Source organism: Hemiscyllium ocellatum, chromosome 10 (genome assembly GCF_020745735.1).
Source record: "Hemiscyllium ocellatum isolate sHemOce1 chromosome 10, sHemOce1.pat.X.cur, whole genome shotgun sequence".
NCBI classification, from domain to species: domain Eukaryota; kingdom Metazoa; phylum Chordata; class Chondrichthyes; order Orectolobiformes; family Hemiscylliidae; genus Hemiscyllium; species Hemiscyllium ocellatum.
This window is the reverse complement of record NC_083410.1, coordinates 17,061,179-17,077,543: the sequence shown is the minus strand read 5'-3', so window position 1 is coordinate 17,077,543 and position 16,365 is coordinate 17,061,179. Positions and strand designations below refer to the sequence as shown.

The following is a 16,365-nucleotide window of genomic DNA, read 5'->3' as shown; positions in this document are numbered from 1 at the left end:
AACAGCAGATGGCTTAATTGTTGCTATTGACACTTGCTGATTGTAATGGTCACCCAATCAATATGCATATTGCCTTATATGGATGCTCCTCCCTGTAAAATGACTGTATAATTCAGCAAGAAACTGCTATTCCAGAGAAGACAGAGAACTCATGTCTTTGTACACATCTGAGATCGTTCTCTCTTCCTCCAGAGCCCAGAATAAAGATGGAAGTGGTAAAACTATACGGTGTCTTTGAGCATTTTGCTTCGACTAAGGGGTAAACGGAACGACACCCTCTCACCCGAAACCTATGCCCTCTCGTTCTGGACTCACCCATCCCAGGGAAAATACTTTGTCTATTTCTCCTATCAATGCCCCTCATGATTTAATAACCACTATAAGGTCACCCCCTCAGCCTCTGACACTCCAGGGAAAATATACGCAGCTTATTCAAACTCTTCCCCATAGCTCAAATCCTCCAACCCTGTCAACATCACTGTAAATCTTTTCTGAACCCATTCAAGTTTCACAACATCCTTCCAATAGGAAGGTGACCAGAATTGCACACAATATTCCAAAAGTGGCCTAAACAATGTCTTGTACAGCTGCAACATGACCTCCCAACTCCTGTACTCAGTACTCTGACCAATAAAGGAAAGCATACCAAACGCCTTCTTCACTATCGTATCTACTTGAGATTCGACTTTCAAGGAACTATGAACCTGCACTCCAAGGTCTCTTTGTTCAGCGACACTTCCTAGGACCTTAACATTCAGTGTACAAGTCCTGCTAAGATTTGCTTTCCCAAAATGCAGCACCTCACATTTATCTAAACTAAACCCCATCTGCCACTTCTCAGCCCATTGGCCTATCTGATCATGATTCTGATGTAATCTGAGATTCCTGATGAAGGGCTTATGCTCGAAACGTCGAATTCCCTATCCCTGAGATGCTGCCTGACCTGCTGTGCTTTAACCAGCAACACATTTTCAGCTAACCTACTTCGCTGTCCACTACACCTCCAATTTTGGTGTCATCAGCAAACTTACTAACTATACCTGTTATGTTCACATCCAAATCATTTATATAAATGAAAAACAACCCTCCACCACCATCCTCTGTCATCTTCCTTCAAGCCAGTGGTGTATCCAAATGGATAGTTCTCCCTATTTTCCACGAGATCTAACCTTGCTAATCGGTCTCCCACGGGGAGCATTGTTGAACACCTTACTGAAGTCCATATCAATCATGTTTACCGCTCTACCCTCATCAATCCTCTTTGTTACTTCCTCAAAAAAACTCAATCAAGTTTGTGAGACATGATTTCCCATGCACAAAGCCATGTTGACTATTCCTAATCAGTCCTTGCCTTTCAAATACACATACATCCTGTCCCTCAGGATTCTGTCCAACTACTTGCCCACCACGGATGTCAGGCTCACCGGTGTTTAGTTCCCTGGCTTGTTCTTACCGCCCTTCTTAAATAGTGGCACCACGTTAGCCAACCTCCAGTCTTCCCGCACCTCATCTGAGACTATCGATAATACAAGTATCTCAGCAAGGGGCCCAGCAATGACTTCCCTAGATTCTGACAGAGTTCTAGGGTATACCCAATTAGGTGCTGGGGATTTAACCACTTTTATGCCTTTAACGACATCCAGCTGTAATATGGACATTTTTCAAGATGTCACCATCTATTTCTTAGTAAGCTGTTAGTGGATTTTATAGGAATATTATTAATAAACAAAAGGACATCAGTATACCCTTACCATCATGAATATGACAACCCAGTTTCCAGAGTTACCCTAAAAGGACTATTACAATTAAAGCAATAGCAAAAAAATTAACAAGTTTTATTTACTTATTCTGACTACTATTTGAGGAACAACCTAATCAGGTTTCAACTTTATGTCTAGATTTTTCCAGGATGTCAGCAGCAAGATATACGACAATTCAAGTCAGCTGCATATTCTTTATTCTGGTCAGGTAAGGAAATTAAAGATTATGGTGGAGATGGGATTGTAATACAAACTGATCAGCCCTCATTTTATTGAATAACAAAGCTGGCTTGAACAGCAAATGGCCTACTTTGGTTCCTATTGTGTGTTTATAGGATTCTAACAATGATCCAATTCAACAATACCTTGGATACAGGGACAAAGGTACAATGATAAACAGGGTAATTTGCCTTGAAGTAAAGTGGTGAAGAGGCCATCTGTTTTAGGGTGTTTAAAATAGTGAAGGGAATTGACAAGGAGAATGTCTCTTCATTCTAGAGAGGGAACTTGGAATACGGAGATTTTTTTTGTTAGGTCTTTCACCCCAATCCCTAGTCTCCTTCATAGCTGGAACACGATTCCCAATTTATGAAACACAGGCCTTCATACTGACCGTACATGGAACAACATGCCCAGAATTAACAATTGCCTCTTAATATTGTACATTGTGTATTGAAGATTACTTATGAAACCAGCATTCTTGGAATCAATAAAAATAATATTTGAAAACAATAGGCCTTTTGGACGTGGCATTCAATCAACAAAACTCATGATACGGAGCATAAATAACATTCTCAATTTAAATTTCATCTGTATTAGAGGCACAAAAACACAAGAATTATTTTATGCCACAGCCATTCTTTTCACAGATAAGGTGTTAAGTTGGCTCATTTAAAATCTTCCTACAAATTGTACCTTTAACGGTTCAGTCATGGGAAACATTAAATTTTCCATGGTGCTTTATTCAACATGTCAACATTTTAAACAATCTACTTCATTTTTTACATGAAATTAAACCACCACTTCAGTCTGACTTCAAACTGATTACAAACACTTGAACTGGTCTTCAATGGGTCAGCTTTCCCCCCAGACATCATATTCCACTGTCGTTCTCACTGATTTCTGGCATGGAAAAACAACATCTATCTTAAGTCTAGTTATTGTGAAACTATCTGGATTACAAGTGCAAATTATCCTCTTTTTGTGAACATGAAATGAGTTTTCCCCATCATAATAAGTCTTCAGTCTGTATATTAATGACTCAAGACCAGTCAAACAAAATTTGATTCAAAATGAAAAAAAAAGTCCATAATTAATTATTTTGCACGACAAGCTTTGAGATTATCGAAATCATGACACTAGAAAGCCAAAATCAATCAACTGGGTAACCGAAAGGGAGTCTGACATTGCACTTACTCAGGAAATAAGAGTTTTATAAGGGATATAGGAAAAGAAAGGTTACAGGGTCATGATTAATGTAATAAACAGCCATAATGTGAACAAAATGTCAGAGAACATTGATATGTTACACAGTCAAAGCAAATTGACAGAAAAAGAAAAATAGCAAACAATCTCAAATTTCAAAAGACGACTTTCCTGCAAAAATATGGAATAGTACTGTTTAAGAGATGAACAGCTTTTGCAAACACTGAACTGACAGTAACCATGCTGCTGTTATCTCATAACCAGCAGTACCAATATACTTCAACTCCCAGATCAGTCTGAAACCTACTATACTAACCATTTCCCTTCTTCTCATTTTTTGCAGCTTCTTCAAAGAGACCCGGTAGATGAATGACCACTCCATTACCTACAGAATACAAATAGTTAGCTAATAAAGAAAACAACAACCATCTGAAAAATGAAAAGGTATGTGACAAAAGATATGGACAAAATGAAAAGGAACGAAAAATGTGGTGTGAATAATGCTGCTGAATGTAGAAACCTATGTTCAATTCGAATGGCAATTGAGGGTGAGCTTTATTAATTCTGGAGAAGCAGAAAATATTTATCATAGACAGCAAGTCACCATAATTTCTTAGAATAACCCACTAGTCAGATTTCTTAATTGGGTTTTCTAGAAGCAGCCCATGGTTGACAATGAAATTTGATACAATTGCTCTCCCAATATTTTGATTCTATTTGCCTATCATCAGTGGAATTGTTCCATTTATTGTAAATTAAAGAAGAACTTGGAACTTAAACTTGAATTTTCAGGTAGCAGTAATAATGAAACTCAAATGGTTCTTCACTACCAAGCTCAAATTAATAGTGGCTTGTTTAACCTATTTTTCTGGTGTTGGCCTTTAAATAGTGGAAAAATGCAGTAATAAAATACAAACATACACAAACTGCAGTAAGGAACTATGCTGTTCACTGTCTTCACATTCACTGGGTCAAAATCCTGGAACTAACAGCACCAGGGATATCCCTACACTCCAAGAACTGCAGTGGTTCAAGAAGGCAGCTCACTATTACTTTCTCCAGGACAATGAGGGGTGAGCAATAAATGCTGGCCTAGCCATCACAACAATCCATTGACAAGCAACGAGTTATTTTCCCATTTCCATTATTTTGCTCTACAGCCTTCACTTCAGATGTTAAAACTGCAGTCCAAGCACCATTGCCATTAGAATTCTAAATTGATTTAAAAAGTACTAAGATACAGATGGCCATGCGTCAAATTACATTGTCATAATCAAGTAGTTGATCACATAATCAATCAAGTAATTATTTACCTCCAACATATATCACATGTAATGTTTCGGTCTCTGACCGAATTGGTTAGCACATTCCGCTGGTAACCAAATGTTGGTGGTTCTAGATCATTCACAAACAAAGACCTTTTTTGTTAGGCTTTTGTGGTGCACTACCTCTTGGCCAGGAGACCTAACTTCAACTACCACTTGCTCTAAAGGTATGTTGTGATATGTCTTAATATGTTGGTTAAAAATCTCTCTCTCGCCTGAAATTAGGAACCACACTAAATACATAAACAGCCTTTCTTTGCAATAAAATATTGACTGAAGATCTTTAACAAAGGAATTGCTATCTTGCAGTAGCACAAGACAGTTCACTGAACTCAAACACATGTAGCTAACGCACTATCAGCTTAATGAGACTATCAACATACACAATATAGATTATAGACTATATGTACAGCTTCAATACACAGTCCTTTAACATGAAGGACAGTATGCATTTTCACTTGGATTTAAGGAAAACAAATTCTGTTGGTTAGCATAGCAATCAATTAATTGTTATTAAAACCATTTATGGTACAATTAAACGCTTTATCCTTCCAATCTATGGAGAGTTTATGGTGAGCAAAGCATTATCGGCTGGACATTTGTCATTGCAGACACAGTATGTCGGAAACAATTTTCAATGATCAATTATTGAGTGTGACATATGTAGATTGGCCCAAATGCCACTAATCCTACAGTGTATACTTAAACCCAGTGGTATCACAGAAGTTTGTTTACAAAAAACTTAGAAAATGCTGGTCAAAGGATCTGTCTGCAGATATTTATTTGAGTTGAAATAAGCAGCCATATAATCTGATTTTCTGAAATATTAACTTCTATAGTTTTAACAATATCATTTTTTTAAACAAGTTAGGAATAAATCATGTGGGCTTTACAGAATTCTATAGGGCAGGAGGTAGCCATTTAGTTCATTGTGCCTGTAAGGAGTCTCTGGAAAAACAAACAACTCTAATTAATTGTTCTGATATATCCTGTTCTGGTCGGAAATGTTGAAGACCTTTTCTTTCTCATTTGTAGATCTTAAACTGCTGCCAGTTTTGCTGACTCCATTCCAACCCAGTGTCCAATGGAGAATACATTGGTAATTTTAGGTAGGTCTGTATAGCTCCACATTCTATATTGCAGCTTTGCAATGTCCATGCCCAATGTCCCCTGACTGCCTCAGTTCTACAAACATTTTCCACCTTCATTTCAGGCAATTAGTTATACAGCGTTAACATTCCCTCATACTACACCATGATTTTGCATTCATGGAGTACACTCGCAATTTAAGTACATTATACTGGTGTTTTACACTAAGGTGGGGGGGGGGAGGAAGTGTGACTCAACTAGATTTCTGGTAGATAGTTATGAAGCAACACAGCAATACATATCAGGGAATGGAAGGGTGAGGAGTTTCAACTGCTGACCAAAGAACCAATGAGTTAACATTATAAAAGCAGTGGAAAATGTAACCAACAGAACTGAGGCTTTTAGTGACAGAGCAGTTCTGCAGCAGGTCACAACAACAAAGTGTGATCTATATTTGACACTAGTATTTGCACACCCAATTGTTCAATCGTGCCTCGAAGCTAACAGGCGCTTATTAACTGATCCAGAGTAATTAAGCAGTTTACATTTATTGTCTTGACAAAGTACATCTGACAACTTACCAATGAAGGCAATCACATTGGGGTTGATGATTCCACTGGGTAAAAGGTGAAAGTCATATTCAACTGAATCGACGACGACAGTGTGGCCAGCATTGTTTCCTCCCTATGTGTGACAGAAAAAGATTTAATGGAACATGTCTATTTGTTCAAATGCATGTGTTTTTCTGGATAAAAGAGGCACAGTTCAAAAATTTAACGTCTCAATTCTCTTCTTGAATCACAAAGTTTCCTTCATGAAATAGAGCAGCCTAGCAGACTGCTACGATGTGAGATATTTATTTGAGGTAATGAAATTCTATTCTGCGCAACCACAGGATAGGAGTGATTGGAACAAGGTCAGCCAGGTGGACCTCAAAGAATACATGTTCCCTAATGGGACCAGATTAACAGCCCCAATTAGGGAGCCCTGGCTGACAGACATTAACAGAAGTGTACTGAATAAAATAAACTGGAGTGTCAGAGGTTTTGTTCACTCTGATGAAGCTGCATCAGTGTCAAGGACTTTTCAGATATAAATGAAGGGTGACTTGATGACAGGATACCAGCCTCTGTGCAGTGATTTCAGTAGCGATGAGAGAAAAGCATACGCTTGAAGAAATTCACTTGCAGTGGCCTTTGAGTTGGGTTAGTCATTTCTGGCATCATGCAGTATTGACTTGTTCGACCTTGCTGTCGAAGACGAGGTCTAGTTAATGGAAAGAATGTTTTTTCTCTCCCCAGGAAAATGACATTGGGGCAGATGAAAAGCAATGAGTAATTCCCCTGACAGCTTGTGGACCCGGAGCATTTTCCATTATTAGGAGCCTAACTTTCCCTGAGGCACCAGATACTAAAACCTTTCAAGAGTTGATGCATTTAGTTAAGGAACATTACTATTCCAGGCCTCCTCGAATTCTGAGACACTGGTGTTTTTACTCCAAAATATCAGAACCCAGGAATCCATAATTGGGATTTTTGACTTGGTTAACATAACTGGCAGAGCCATGTGACATTGGTTTAACCCTTAATGAGATGCTGAGACACTGTTTGGTATGAGGGATTAATGATGCAACCATGCAAAAACACCTAATAGCTGAACCCCAACTAGATTTCAAACAGGCACTAAAACTGGTTTATCATCGAAAAATACGATAAATGGAAATGGACGTCCCAAATGAGCTTTGAGAACAGCACTTCAACAAGCCATTGTAGTTGCTGCCAGTATACGGACTCAAAACAGCAACAGAGTGCCACGAGACCTGAACGGAGTAAGAGAACTCATAGGCCAATTTCCAGGAGAGTGCACACCCTGGAAATCCCAGTTGCATCGGTTTTGAAACAGTTAAATTGCTTAGCAAAATCCAAATCTGAACCAATCAAAATAAATGACTAAGTTAAACGGTCATCCATTTCGAATGCAGCTCAATACTAGTGTGCCATTTCAATGATCACTGAACTAGTCTTAACAAATTTCAGTCAATGCTTAAGTTTGCACAAGACCTCGGCTAGACTGAGAACTTACTCTGTAAAGGTTCCCTGGCATAAGAGTACAATTTCAATTATGGTCTCTTCTGAGAAGTAGCTGGTTCAATTACCTCTGACTATAGTAAAAGGCTCGGGCCTACGCTTGTTGGGACAAAATTGGTTGAGAAAGATTCACATAGGATGTGTGATTAGAAAATGGCTGCACAAGTGAAGTCCGAACTAACTACATAGGGGTTTCTCTGGAAGTTCTAGGGACTATCAAAGGAGCCAAGGCCACAATGCATGCTGACCAGGGAGAAATTATAAAATTCTCCAAGTCCTGCCCTCTGCTTTCACCTTACATGCAAAGATAGAGGCAGAAATCAGAAGACTGGAAAGCGAAAGAATCATCAAACCAGAATAGTTTACAGGATCGGCAGTACTGGTCGCATTGATCTTACCAATTTTTGTGAAGCCTGAAGGGTTGGTATGCCTTTGTGGGGATTTTAAACAAACAGTAAACTGCTTTTAGCAGTTGGATAAATACCCAATCCCTCACATAGAGGATTTACACGCAAAGCTGGCAGGGGGGCTGTCTTTCACAAAGCTACACATCAACTGAGCATTTTGCAATTGTAGTTACATGAGGATGTCCAGAAGCATTCTCTAATTAATAGCCATAAGGGTTACCAATATACAAGAGCATCATTTGAGGTATTGTCAGCCTGTGCAATTCTCCAGTGAACGATGGAGAACATTTTACAAGGTCTACCCCAATTCGCTATTTATCAAAATAATGTGCTAATAATAGGGAACACCAATACGGAGCACTTAAAGAACTTGGACATAGTCCTTCAACATTTCTCCCAGGCAGGCTTAAACCTTAGAAGGGAAAAATGTGTTCCAGGCACCCCAAATGACCTACTTGAGCTAAAGAAATGGCAAGACTTGATTATACCAATTGAAAGATAAAGTGAGAGCAATCAAAGTGTCTCAGCTCCCACATCTGTAACAGAGCTTAGGTCTTTTCTTGGGCCGGTGAATTATTACGGAAAGTTCATGAATAACCTGGACTCCATCCTGACACCTCTGCATCAACTCTTAAAAGGTCAGCTTCGAAAATAGTTGCATAGCCATGCCATAGCTTTCAGGGAAGTGAAGAAACAGCTAAGGTGTTGGTGGTCTTATGATCCCAAGCAGCATCTGGTATTAACACGCGATGCCTCCCCGTACAACATCACAGAAATTTTAGCTCATCGGTGGCCCGGGGAGAGGAATGCAAAATAGCATGTGCGTTCAGGACTTTGGCTAATGCAGAGTGTATATACAAGCAGACAGAGAAGGAAAGTTTTTGTCATATTTGGAGTCAGGAAATTCCACCAACACCCTTACAGATATAATTTGTCATAGTGTTGTGGTGAAATGGCACCAGGTGCACCAACTCCAGACACAAGACTCCACTGAGCAAGAGAGAGAGTTTACTTCACGTAACAAAGTTTGGTGTAGGTACCACAGGAACAGTCCTGCATGGATGAGAGGCATGGTTGACACAAGGTCAGGTCCAGTTATATATGAAGTTGGGCTAGGTGCGACAGTCCTGAACAAGCACATGGACCATACGAAAGCTGCAAAGAGTGTGGGAGCACAACATGCCTGGCTCCTTGACTGCCTTTCCAACTGTTCTGGAACTAGTGGGTTCTCCCTCTGTCAACCATAGAAGGGAACACTGAATCGGAGGAGGACACTGCAGATAGTGTCATCTCTGCCACCTGAAGAGGAGAATGAATTTCTTTCGAGATACTCCAGGCACAAGATGCGAGCTCCTGTGCATCCACCTGTATCAGAGTCGGAGTTGAAGGAACAGGACATTGTGCTAAAATGCTCCAGGAGGACTACAAAATAAACAATGGTCTATGTCTTGGACTCAGAGGGGTAAGGATGTAGTGATTGGAGTTGTTGATCTGGTCCAATCAGAGAGCCCTGGCTGACACATAAACTACAGTGTCAGAGGTTCTGTTCATTCAGAGCTACGTCTGAGGAAGCGGGATCAGTGTCAAGGACTCTCCACATGTACGTAAAGGGGGGTTTGGTGACAGGATACTGGCCTTTATGGAGTTGTTTCAGATATGAACTCAAACTCACTCAGACCTCCAATTGGTAAGTGAAAGATGTAGGTCACCCATAGAGAACATACAGCTCAGTTACATGATTCAAAACAATATGCATTGATTTAACATCTCTACTTTGTATAATGTCCCAAGGTCAGTCTTAACAGCACTGCAAAATAAAACTTGGCACCACACTTTAAAGACATTCAGGCAGATGACCAAAAGTCTCTTAAAGACGCTAGCTTTAAGCAGTATCTTAAAACAGAAAGGGTTACAGATACTTAAAGAAGGTTATTCAGAGTTCAAGAGCTAGACAGGTAGATTAATTAAAATATACAAGGTACATGATGTCATGATTGTAAGTGTACAGTGACCTCTGGTCGCTACCTTTGAGCCGGAAGGCCCATGTTTAAGTCCCGTCTGTTCGAGAGGTGTGTCTGACATGTCTGGCCCGACTGATTAAAAATATCTAGTGAACCCTAAGGCTGTAAGTTGTAGGGAAAGGGTGAGGCCTTAGGGGGAATTTAAAAACAAGGCTGACAACTTTGAAACGGAGATGCTGTTGGACCAGAACTAATTAAAGTCACAGAACATATGGTGGGGGAAAACAGGTGAAAGGGACTTGGTGAAAAACACCACCACAAATAATCTCAGCATTCTGAAGTGACTCGAGGGTATTCCCGAGGATTAAGTAAATATATGGGGTTCCTGCCACTGAATCTCTGTGAAAATGGACACATAGGTGAGGGTCTGCTGGATAAGTCTTGGGCTCACTACATAGCCACAGTCAACAAAGTCTGCAAACATTAATGTTTCAGCTCACACAGGAAGCAATTCAGCAACTGTAGATTCACCTTCAGTTCTAAACATCATATTAAAAACTGTGTAAAAACAATGACTGCAGAAGCTGGAAACCAGATTCTGGATCAGTGGTGCTGGAAGAGCACAGCAGTTCAGGCAGCATCCAACGAGCAGCGAGTTCGCTGCTCATTGAATGCTGCCTGAACTGCTGTGCTCTTCCAGCACCACTGATCCAGATATTAAAAACTGTGTACGCTGAAAATCTGAAATGAAAACAAAAATTGCTGGTGAAACCCAGCAGGTCTAGCAGCATCTGTGCAGAGAAAGCAGTGTTAATGTTTCAGCTCCAGTAACTCATTGACTTGAAAAGTTAATGAGTTAGTACCCTCAGTACTAAATAGCATTTAGTAAAATTGCAGAATAAAGGGGACAAAACCTGGTTGAACACCAAATTCTAATTTCAGCAGTTGAGTTTAAAGTTTTTAAAAATCAGTATGTTGTGTTATTAGTTACTTTTAGAGTCACCAGAACATTACTGAACCATCTAGGCAGATGGTGGAGCGCTGGCATTGTCAGTGGACTAGTAATCCACCAGGTTCATGCCCTGGGGATTTGGGCTCAAATCCTGCCACTGCACGAGATGGAATTTAAATTGAAATAATATTTCAATTAATAAAATAGAATTAAAGATCACATTTGGTTCATTACATACTAAATCCAGCATTCTTAACAGATTTGGCTTCATGCAACACTTAACTTAACTTGCCTTTCAGTTCAATTAGGGATGGAAAATAAATGCTGGCCTTGCCATTAATGCCCACATTCCATGAAAGAAAGAAATACTGGTGTGTAATGTATACAATGTAGTGTATATTATCTTATCTCCCCAGTACTTCAGTAAAAGTGAAAAGTGGATTCTCTTCATTTGCATTGGACTAGTGGAAAATATCCATCAGTACAATCATACAGAGTGTCCTTCAAAACTACTTCTAACAGCGAGAGAACATTTTGAACTATAACTATTTTAAACTGGAGGCAATGCTGACATTTACAGTCTGTTAGCAGTGCTAGGATCAATTTGAGGTGATGAATTCAGAGCATGAAATGTATTGCACACAGCATTGGCTGCTGAGGTTCTCGCCCTCTCTCCTCCCCCTGACCTCCCCAATATACTGGATAAGGCTAGTCACAACACCACTGAACATTTTACAAAGTCGTGCTCCGAGTCAGAATTATCTGGCACTGAAAAACAGGGACTACTCCAGCACCGTGGTGATACAGATAAGAATAAGTCAACTACAGATTAACACTCGTTCAGTAATGTGCAATACAGATAAGCAACAAATCCACCGCTCAACACTTTTTGTCCAGACAAGGTCAGTGTATGAACTGGCATCTAATGGCCCTGTATGCTGCCAGCAATCACAATATTATAAATGCCAATTTCCCTTTCTCTACTTGGATGAAGGATATTTCAGAGCATGTAATAATAACACTCCATTAAAAAGACAAATCTGTCGATTGTGGATCATATGAATCAAGACCAACTGCACTTGATCATATGGGAATGGGACTTCAAATATTACAACAATTGTTTTCATCATTTGTGGACAGCTCTGGTATCACAAAACTAACTCTTGCACGCACTGATTAGGCTCAAGTATCAGCTCATGACATCAGACAAGCTGTCAGCAAGAGGTGACAAAAAATGGCCTAAGTTTCTCAACCAACCAAGATAGGATCAGAAAGAAATGGGAGATTTTGTAGATGAAGGGGTGTGGTGTGGTGTGAAGGCAGTGGAGGCATCATTACCGATTCATCCTAGCTAGTTACCAATTTGAATTCACAGTGCCCTGGGAAATCATTTGCTGCCTAGAGTCAAAGGATGAAGAGATGTGACCAGAATTGCATAAAGCTCAAATGGTCATTATGTGAAATATCTGCATTATGTCCACTTGAACTGCAAAGTGCAGAGGGGTATAGTTGGTTAAGAGATTAAACCCATGCTATTTTAGGTCCTAGGCTGGAAGGAGGAAATGTAATCATCGTCCAATCAATATGCCAGAAAGACTGATTATTTATGTCTTCTAAGAAAACTGGCTGCTGGCAGTGCAGTGTGTGTGGTGTGAATAGATTTTTAAAAACACTAGAGGCATAAGGTACAACCATAAGACCATATGCAGCCTGCTCTGCCATTTGATCATGGCTGATACATTTCTCAACAGTAAGCACAGCAGCTCAAACCAGGTTTGTATTGCGACAGCTTGGTGTCAATACAGTAAGGATGTCCAATGACAACATTGGAACCGCAAAATCTTCCTGAGAGGAGCAGTTTTCTTATTGATTGTTGTAAAGCACCTTAATTATGTCAAATAGAGATAATCACAAAAAGCTGGGGCACAAATGTTTTAGATTATCTTCACTTGTAAATGATGAGGGATGAGAAGTCACAAACATGGGAATATATGCTCGAAGGGCAGCACACCTGAAGCAAATTAGCATGATTCTCATTCCAAAATATGGAATTAGAGGGGTAAGACTGAGCAAGTCAATAAACATTCCTGAAAAGGGTGCGTGCACCTTAAATTTCAATCTCTCCAACTGACTTGAAATCTACTAACAAAATAAACTTACCATTGATGACATTTATTTGATTGAAATTTCTATCTGTTTATTTTCCAAAGTGTTTTGTACCAACAACTTGCATTTGTGCATAGGGTTAAGATTATAGCAACATAGAAAACGCCCCAAGATGCATATGGAAAAAATGGTCACCAAGTCAAATGAGGAGAGATATTATGAGTTTATGCAAAAGCTTGGTGAAAAAGGTGGGTCTTAAAATGGAGGAAGACTGGAAAGGTTGAGAGACACAAAAGTTGCAGAACTGAGTTTAAAAATGTATAAAGAACTATGGATGCCAGAAATCTGAAACAAAGTGTTGGAGAAACTCACTGGACTCAAAACATCAACTTTTATTCTCCAATGATGCTGCCAGACCTGCCGAGTTTCTTCATCACTTTCTGTTTCAGAGTTCCAACGTTGGTATGCCAAGTGGCAGTTAAAAATATTCAGAATGAAAGTAATTCATTCTTAAGTATCAAGGATAACTAATACAAAACTTAAATGTGTTCCTGCAAAAGCTTAGATTTCAACAATTGTAAGAAATCAAATGTTAAAATACTCAGCAGGTAAGGGCAGCATCTGTGTAGAAAAGATCAACATTAGTGTTTTAGGTTTCACGAAAACAGAGAGGTTAGAAATGTAATATGCTGTGAGTAAATGAATAACCTGTGAAAGGTAATTGAAAGGAGAAGAGATGGAAGTTGGTGATAGAAAAGCAAGAGGAGGAAGATTTGTGATAGCTAATAGGCAGGAGAGTTTAAATGGCAAAAAGTTTAATTGTGCACAGCCAAAGAAAGCGGTATTGGACAAATGAAGAAACATGATACTTCCAGAGAAACTGCAAATAGCAGGAAAGCTGTGGTCCAAACGCAAAAAGGTGGTAGGAATGCAACAAGGGGAGGGGGAAGAAAACATCTAGCAAAAGACATGAAATAAAATATGGGCAAGACATTATGCCTTAAAACTGTTGAACTTAATACCACCTTTCAATTTTATTGATTTCAGAAGTTTAAAAAGTGTCAAGATGAAAAAGAAGGTGCAGTTTGTCAAGTCTGCATTGAGCTTCACTGGAACACTGCAGGAGACCAAGGACAGAACAGTTAAAGTGGGAGGGAGACGGAGAACTAAATTGACAGTAGCTGGACATTTGGAAGCACGATAGAAAGGTTTCAAAAAGTGGCCTTCCATCCGCATTTGGTCTCCTCAACATGGAGACTACATCAGAAGCGTCAAATATTGCAAGTGCAAACAAGTGAAAGTAAATCCCTCTTTCACCTGGAAGAAGTGCATAGGGCCTTGGATTGGGAAAAGGGAGAGGGAAAAGATTAAGCACTGCATATCCTGTGTTCATGTGCACGCTGATTGTTTCAAAATTCTAGTGTCATCAGTATTTTGCTTTTGTATCAGATTTTCTCAGCTAGATTCCTTCAGTTAGAAGATCTAGTCTGTCTCAAGTGCACTGCCACCACTTTGAAAACTGAAACTTATAATTTAAGCAGGTTGTTAAGATTAATAGTGGCTATTAATATCCTGGCAGAAAATAAATAGCCACTAATATTCCTGGCAGAAAAATGCAAGCATATTAATGCATTAATATTTTACATGCCGAATGTAATATATAGAATACAAGACTCATTCACGTAGAAAACATACACATGGAGTGGTTTAACCATCATTTTTGGACCAGAGAACAAATACTCAACAGTATTGCTCATATCAAAGTCAACAAAAGATGAGCAGCAATACATCAAGGCATATGTTGATCAGTTATTAAAATATTGTAAATATATTCACAAGCTTTTAAAATGAAATACATAGTTATGTATCAAAATGACTGAGGCTTGGCTGGTGGTACAAAGATTCAAACCTTGGAAAATGCACCTTAAACATTACCAATGTGCTTTAATAGTAAACGAGATATCTAGGATATTTTGGATTATGCATGTGCAGAAGTACTAATGGAAAGAACACATTCTTTCACCCTTTGGCAGATAACTACTTTATTTTGTTGAAGGTTAACAGGTTTTTGAATAATTTGGTTAATGGTGTATTAACTCGTTAATACACGTTAATTCTACATTCAGTTAACTTGAAGTCATGGACATAAAGATAACAATGCAATCACATTATATATAAAGTGAGGCATTCTGTCATTGCTACAGTTTCTCTTTTACAGAGGCTAGAGATTTTAAGGGAACAATCATATTTAATGACAGTTTGCAGAAATATCTTGAAACCAAAGCATAGCGTGGTGTTGAAGCCATTAAACACTAAATTGTGAGGCTGTCAAAGTCAATTTTAGCAATAGCAAGTCTTTTAAACTATTTGTCACAGACATCTAATCTTACACAAGCTAAGGATCCTCTTAAGTTGTTACTAAGTTTAGATATGTATGGACATCGCTCCATTTTTGTTACTTTGCCAATATTAACCTTAGAGGAAAACGCACAACTGATACACATTTAAAACGTATCAGTGCATCTTTGTCTCTTTCTATACACATGTTAAGACCATAAAAAAAAGAGCAGGTTATTCAGCCCCTCAAGCTCATTCTGCCATTCAATGGGATCAGGGCTAATCCAACATCCCTCAAATCCATTTCCCTGCATTTTCCCCTCGATTCCCCTACTGATCAAGAATCTAAGGAGAAAGTGAGGACTGCTGATGCTGGAAATCAGAGTCAAGGGTGTGCGCTGGAAAAGCACAGCAGGTCAGGCAACATCTGAGGAGCAGGAGAATCGATGTTTCAGGCATAAGCCCTTCATAGGAATGAGGTTTGTGGGTCGGGGCTGAGATAAATGGGACGGGGTGGGGTTTGGGGAAAGGTAGCTGAGAAGCAATAGGTGGATGAAGGTGAGGGAAAAGGTGATAAGTCAGAGGGAGGAGCACTACCAGAGATATATTTCCCTCCTCACCCCGAAAAGACCATTCCCTCCGTGACTCCCTGGTCAGGTCCACACCCCCTCCCCAGCCCACACCCCACTCCTGGCACCTTTCCCTGACACTGCAGGAAATGCAAAACCACTCCCCTCTCCACTGTCCAGGGATCCTTCCACATCCATGAGAAATTTACCTGTACCTCTACCAATGTCATCTACTGCATCTGTTGCACCCAGTGTGGTCTCCTCTACATCGTGGAGACAGGATGCCTTCTTGTGGATCATTTTAGAGAACATCTCTGGGATACACCGCCCAGTGGCTGAACACTTAA

General features: G+C 39.6%; 1 protein-coding gene across 1 annotated transcript in view; it reads right to left on the bottom strand.

Annotated features, from left to right (window-relative positions):
* Positions 1-16,365, bottom strand: part of adss2 (adenylosuccinate synthase 2) — a 76,200-nt gene that overhangs the window by 38,058 nt on the left and 21,777 nt on the right. Inside the window, exons 2-3 of the mRNA XM_060831294.1 lie at positions 6,181-6,283; positions 3,502-3,570 (exon numbers count right to left, since the gene is read on the bottom strand). Of these exons, the coding sequence (XP_060687277.1) occupies positions 3,502-3,570; positions 6,181-6,283 (172 nt within the window). The remainder of the gene's footprint in view (positions 1-3,501; positions 3,571-6,180; positions 6,284-16,365) is intronic.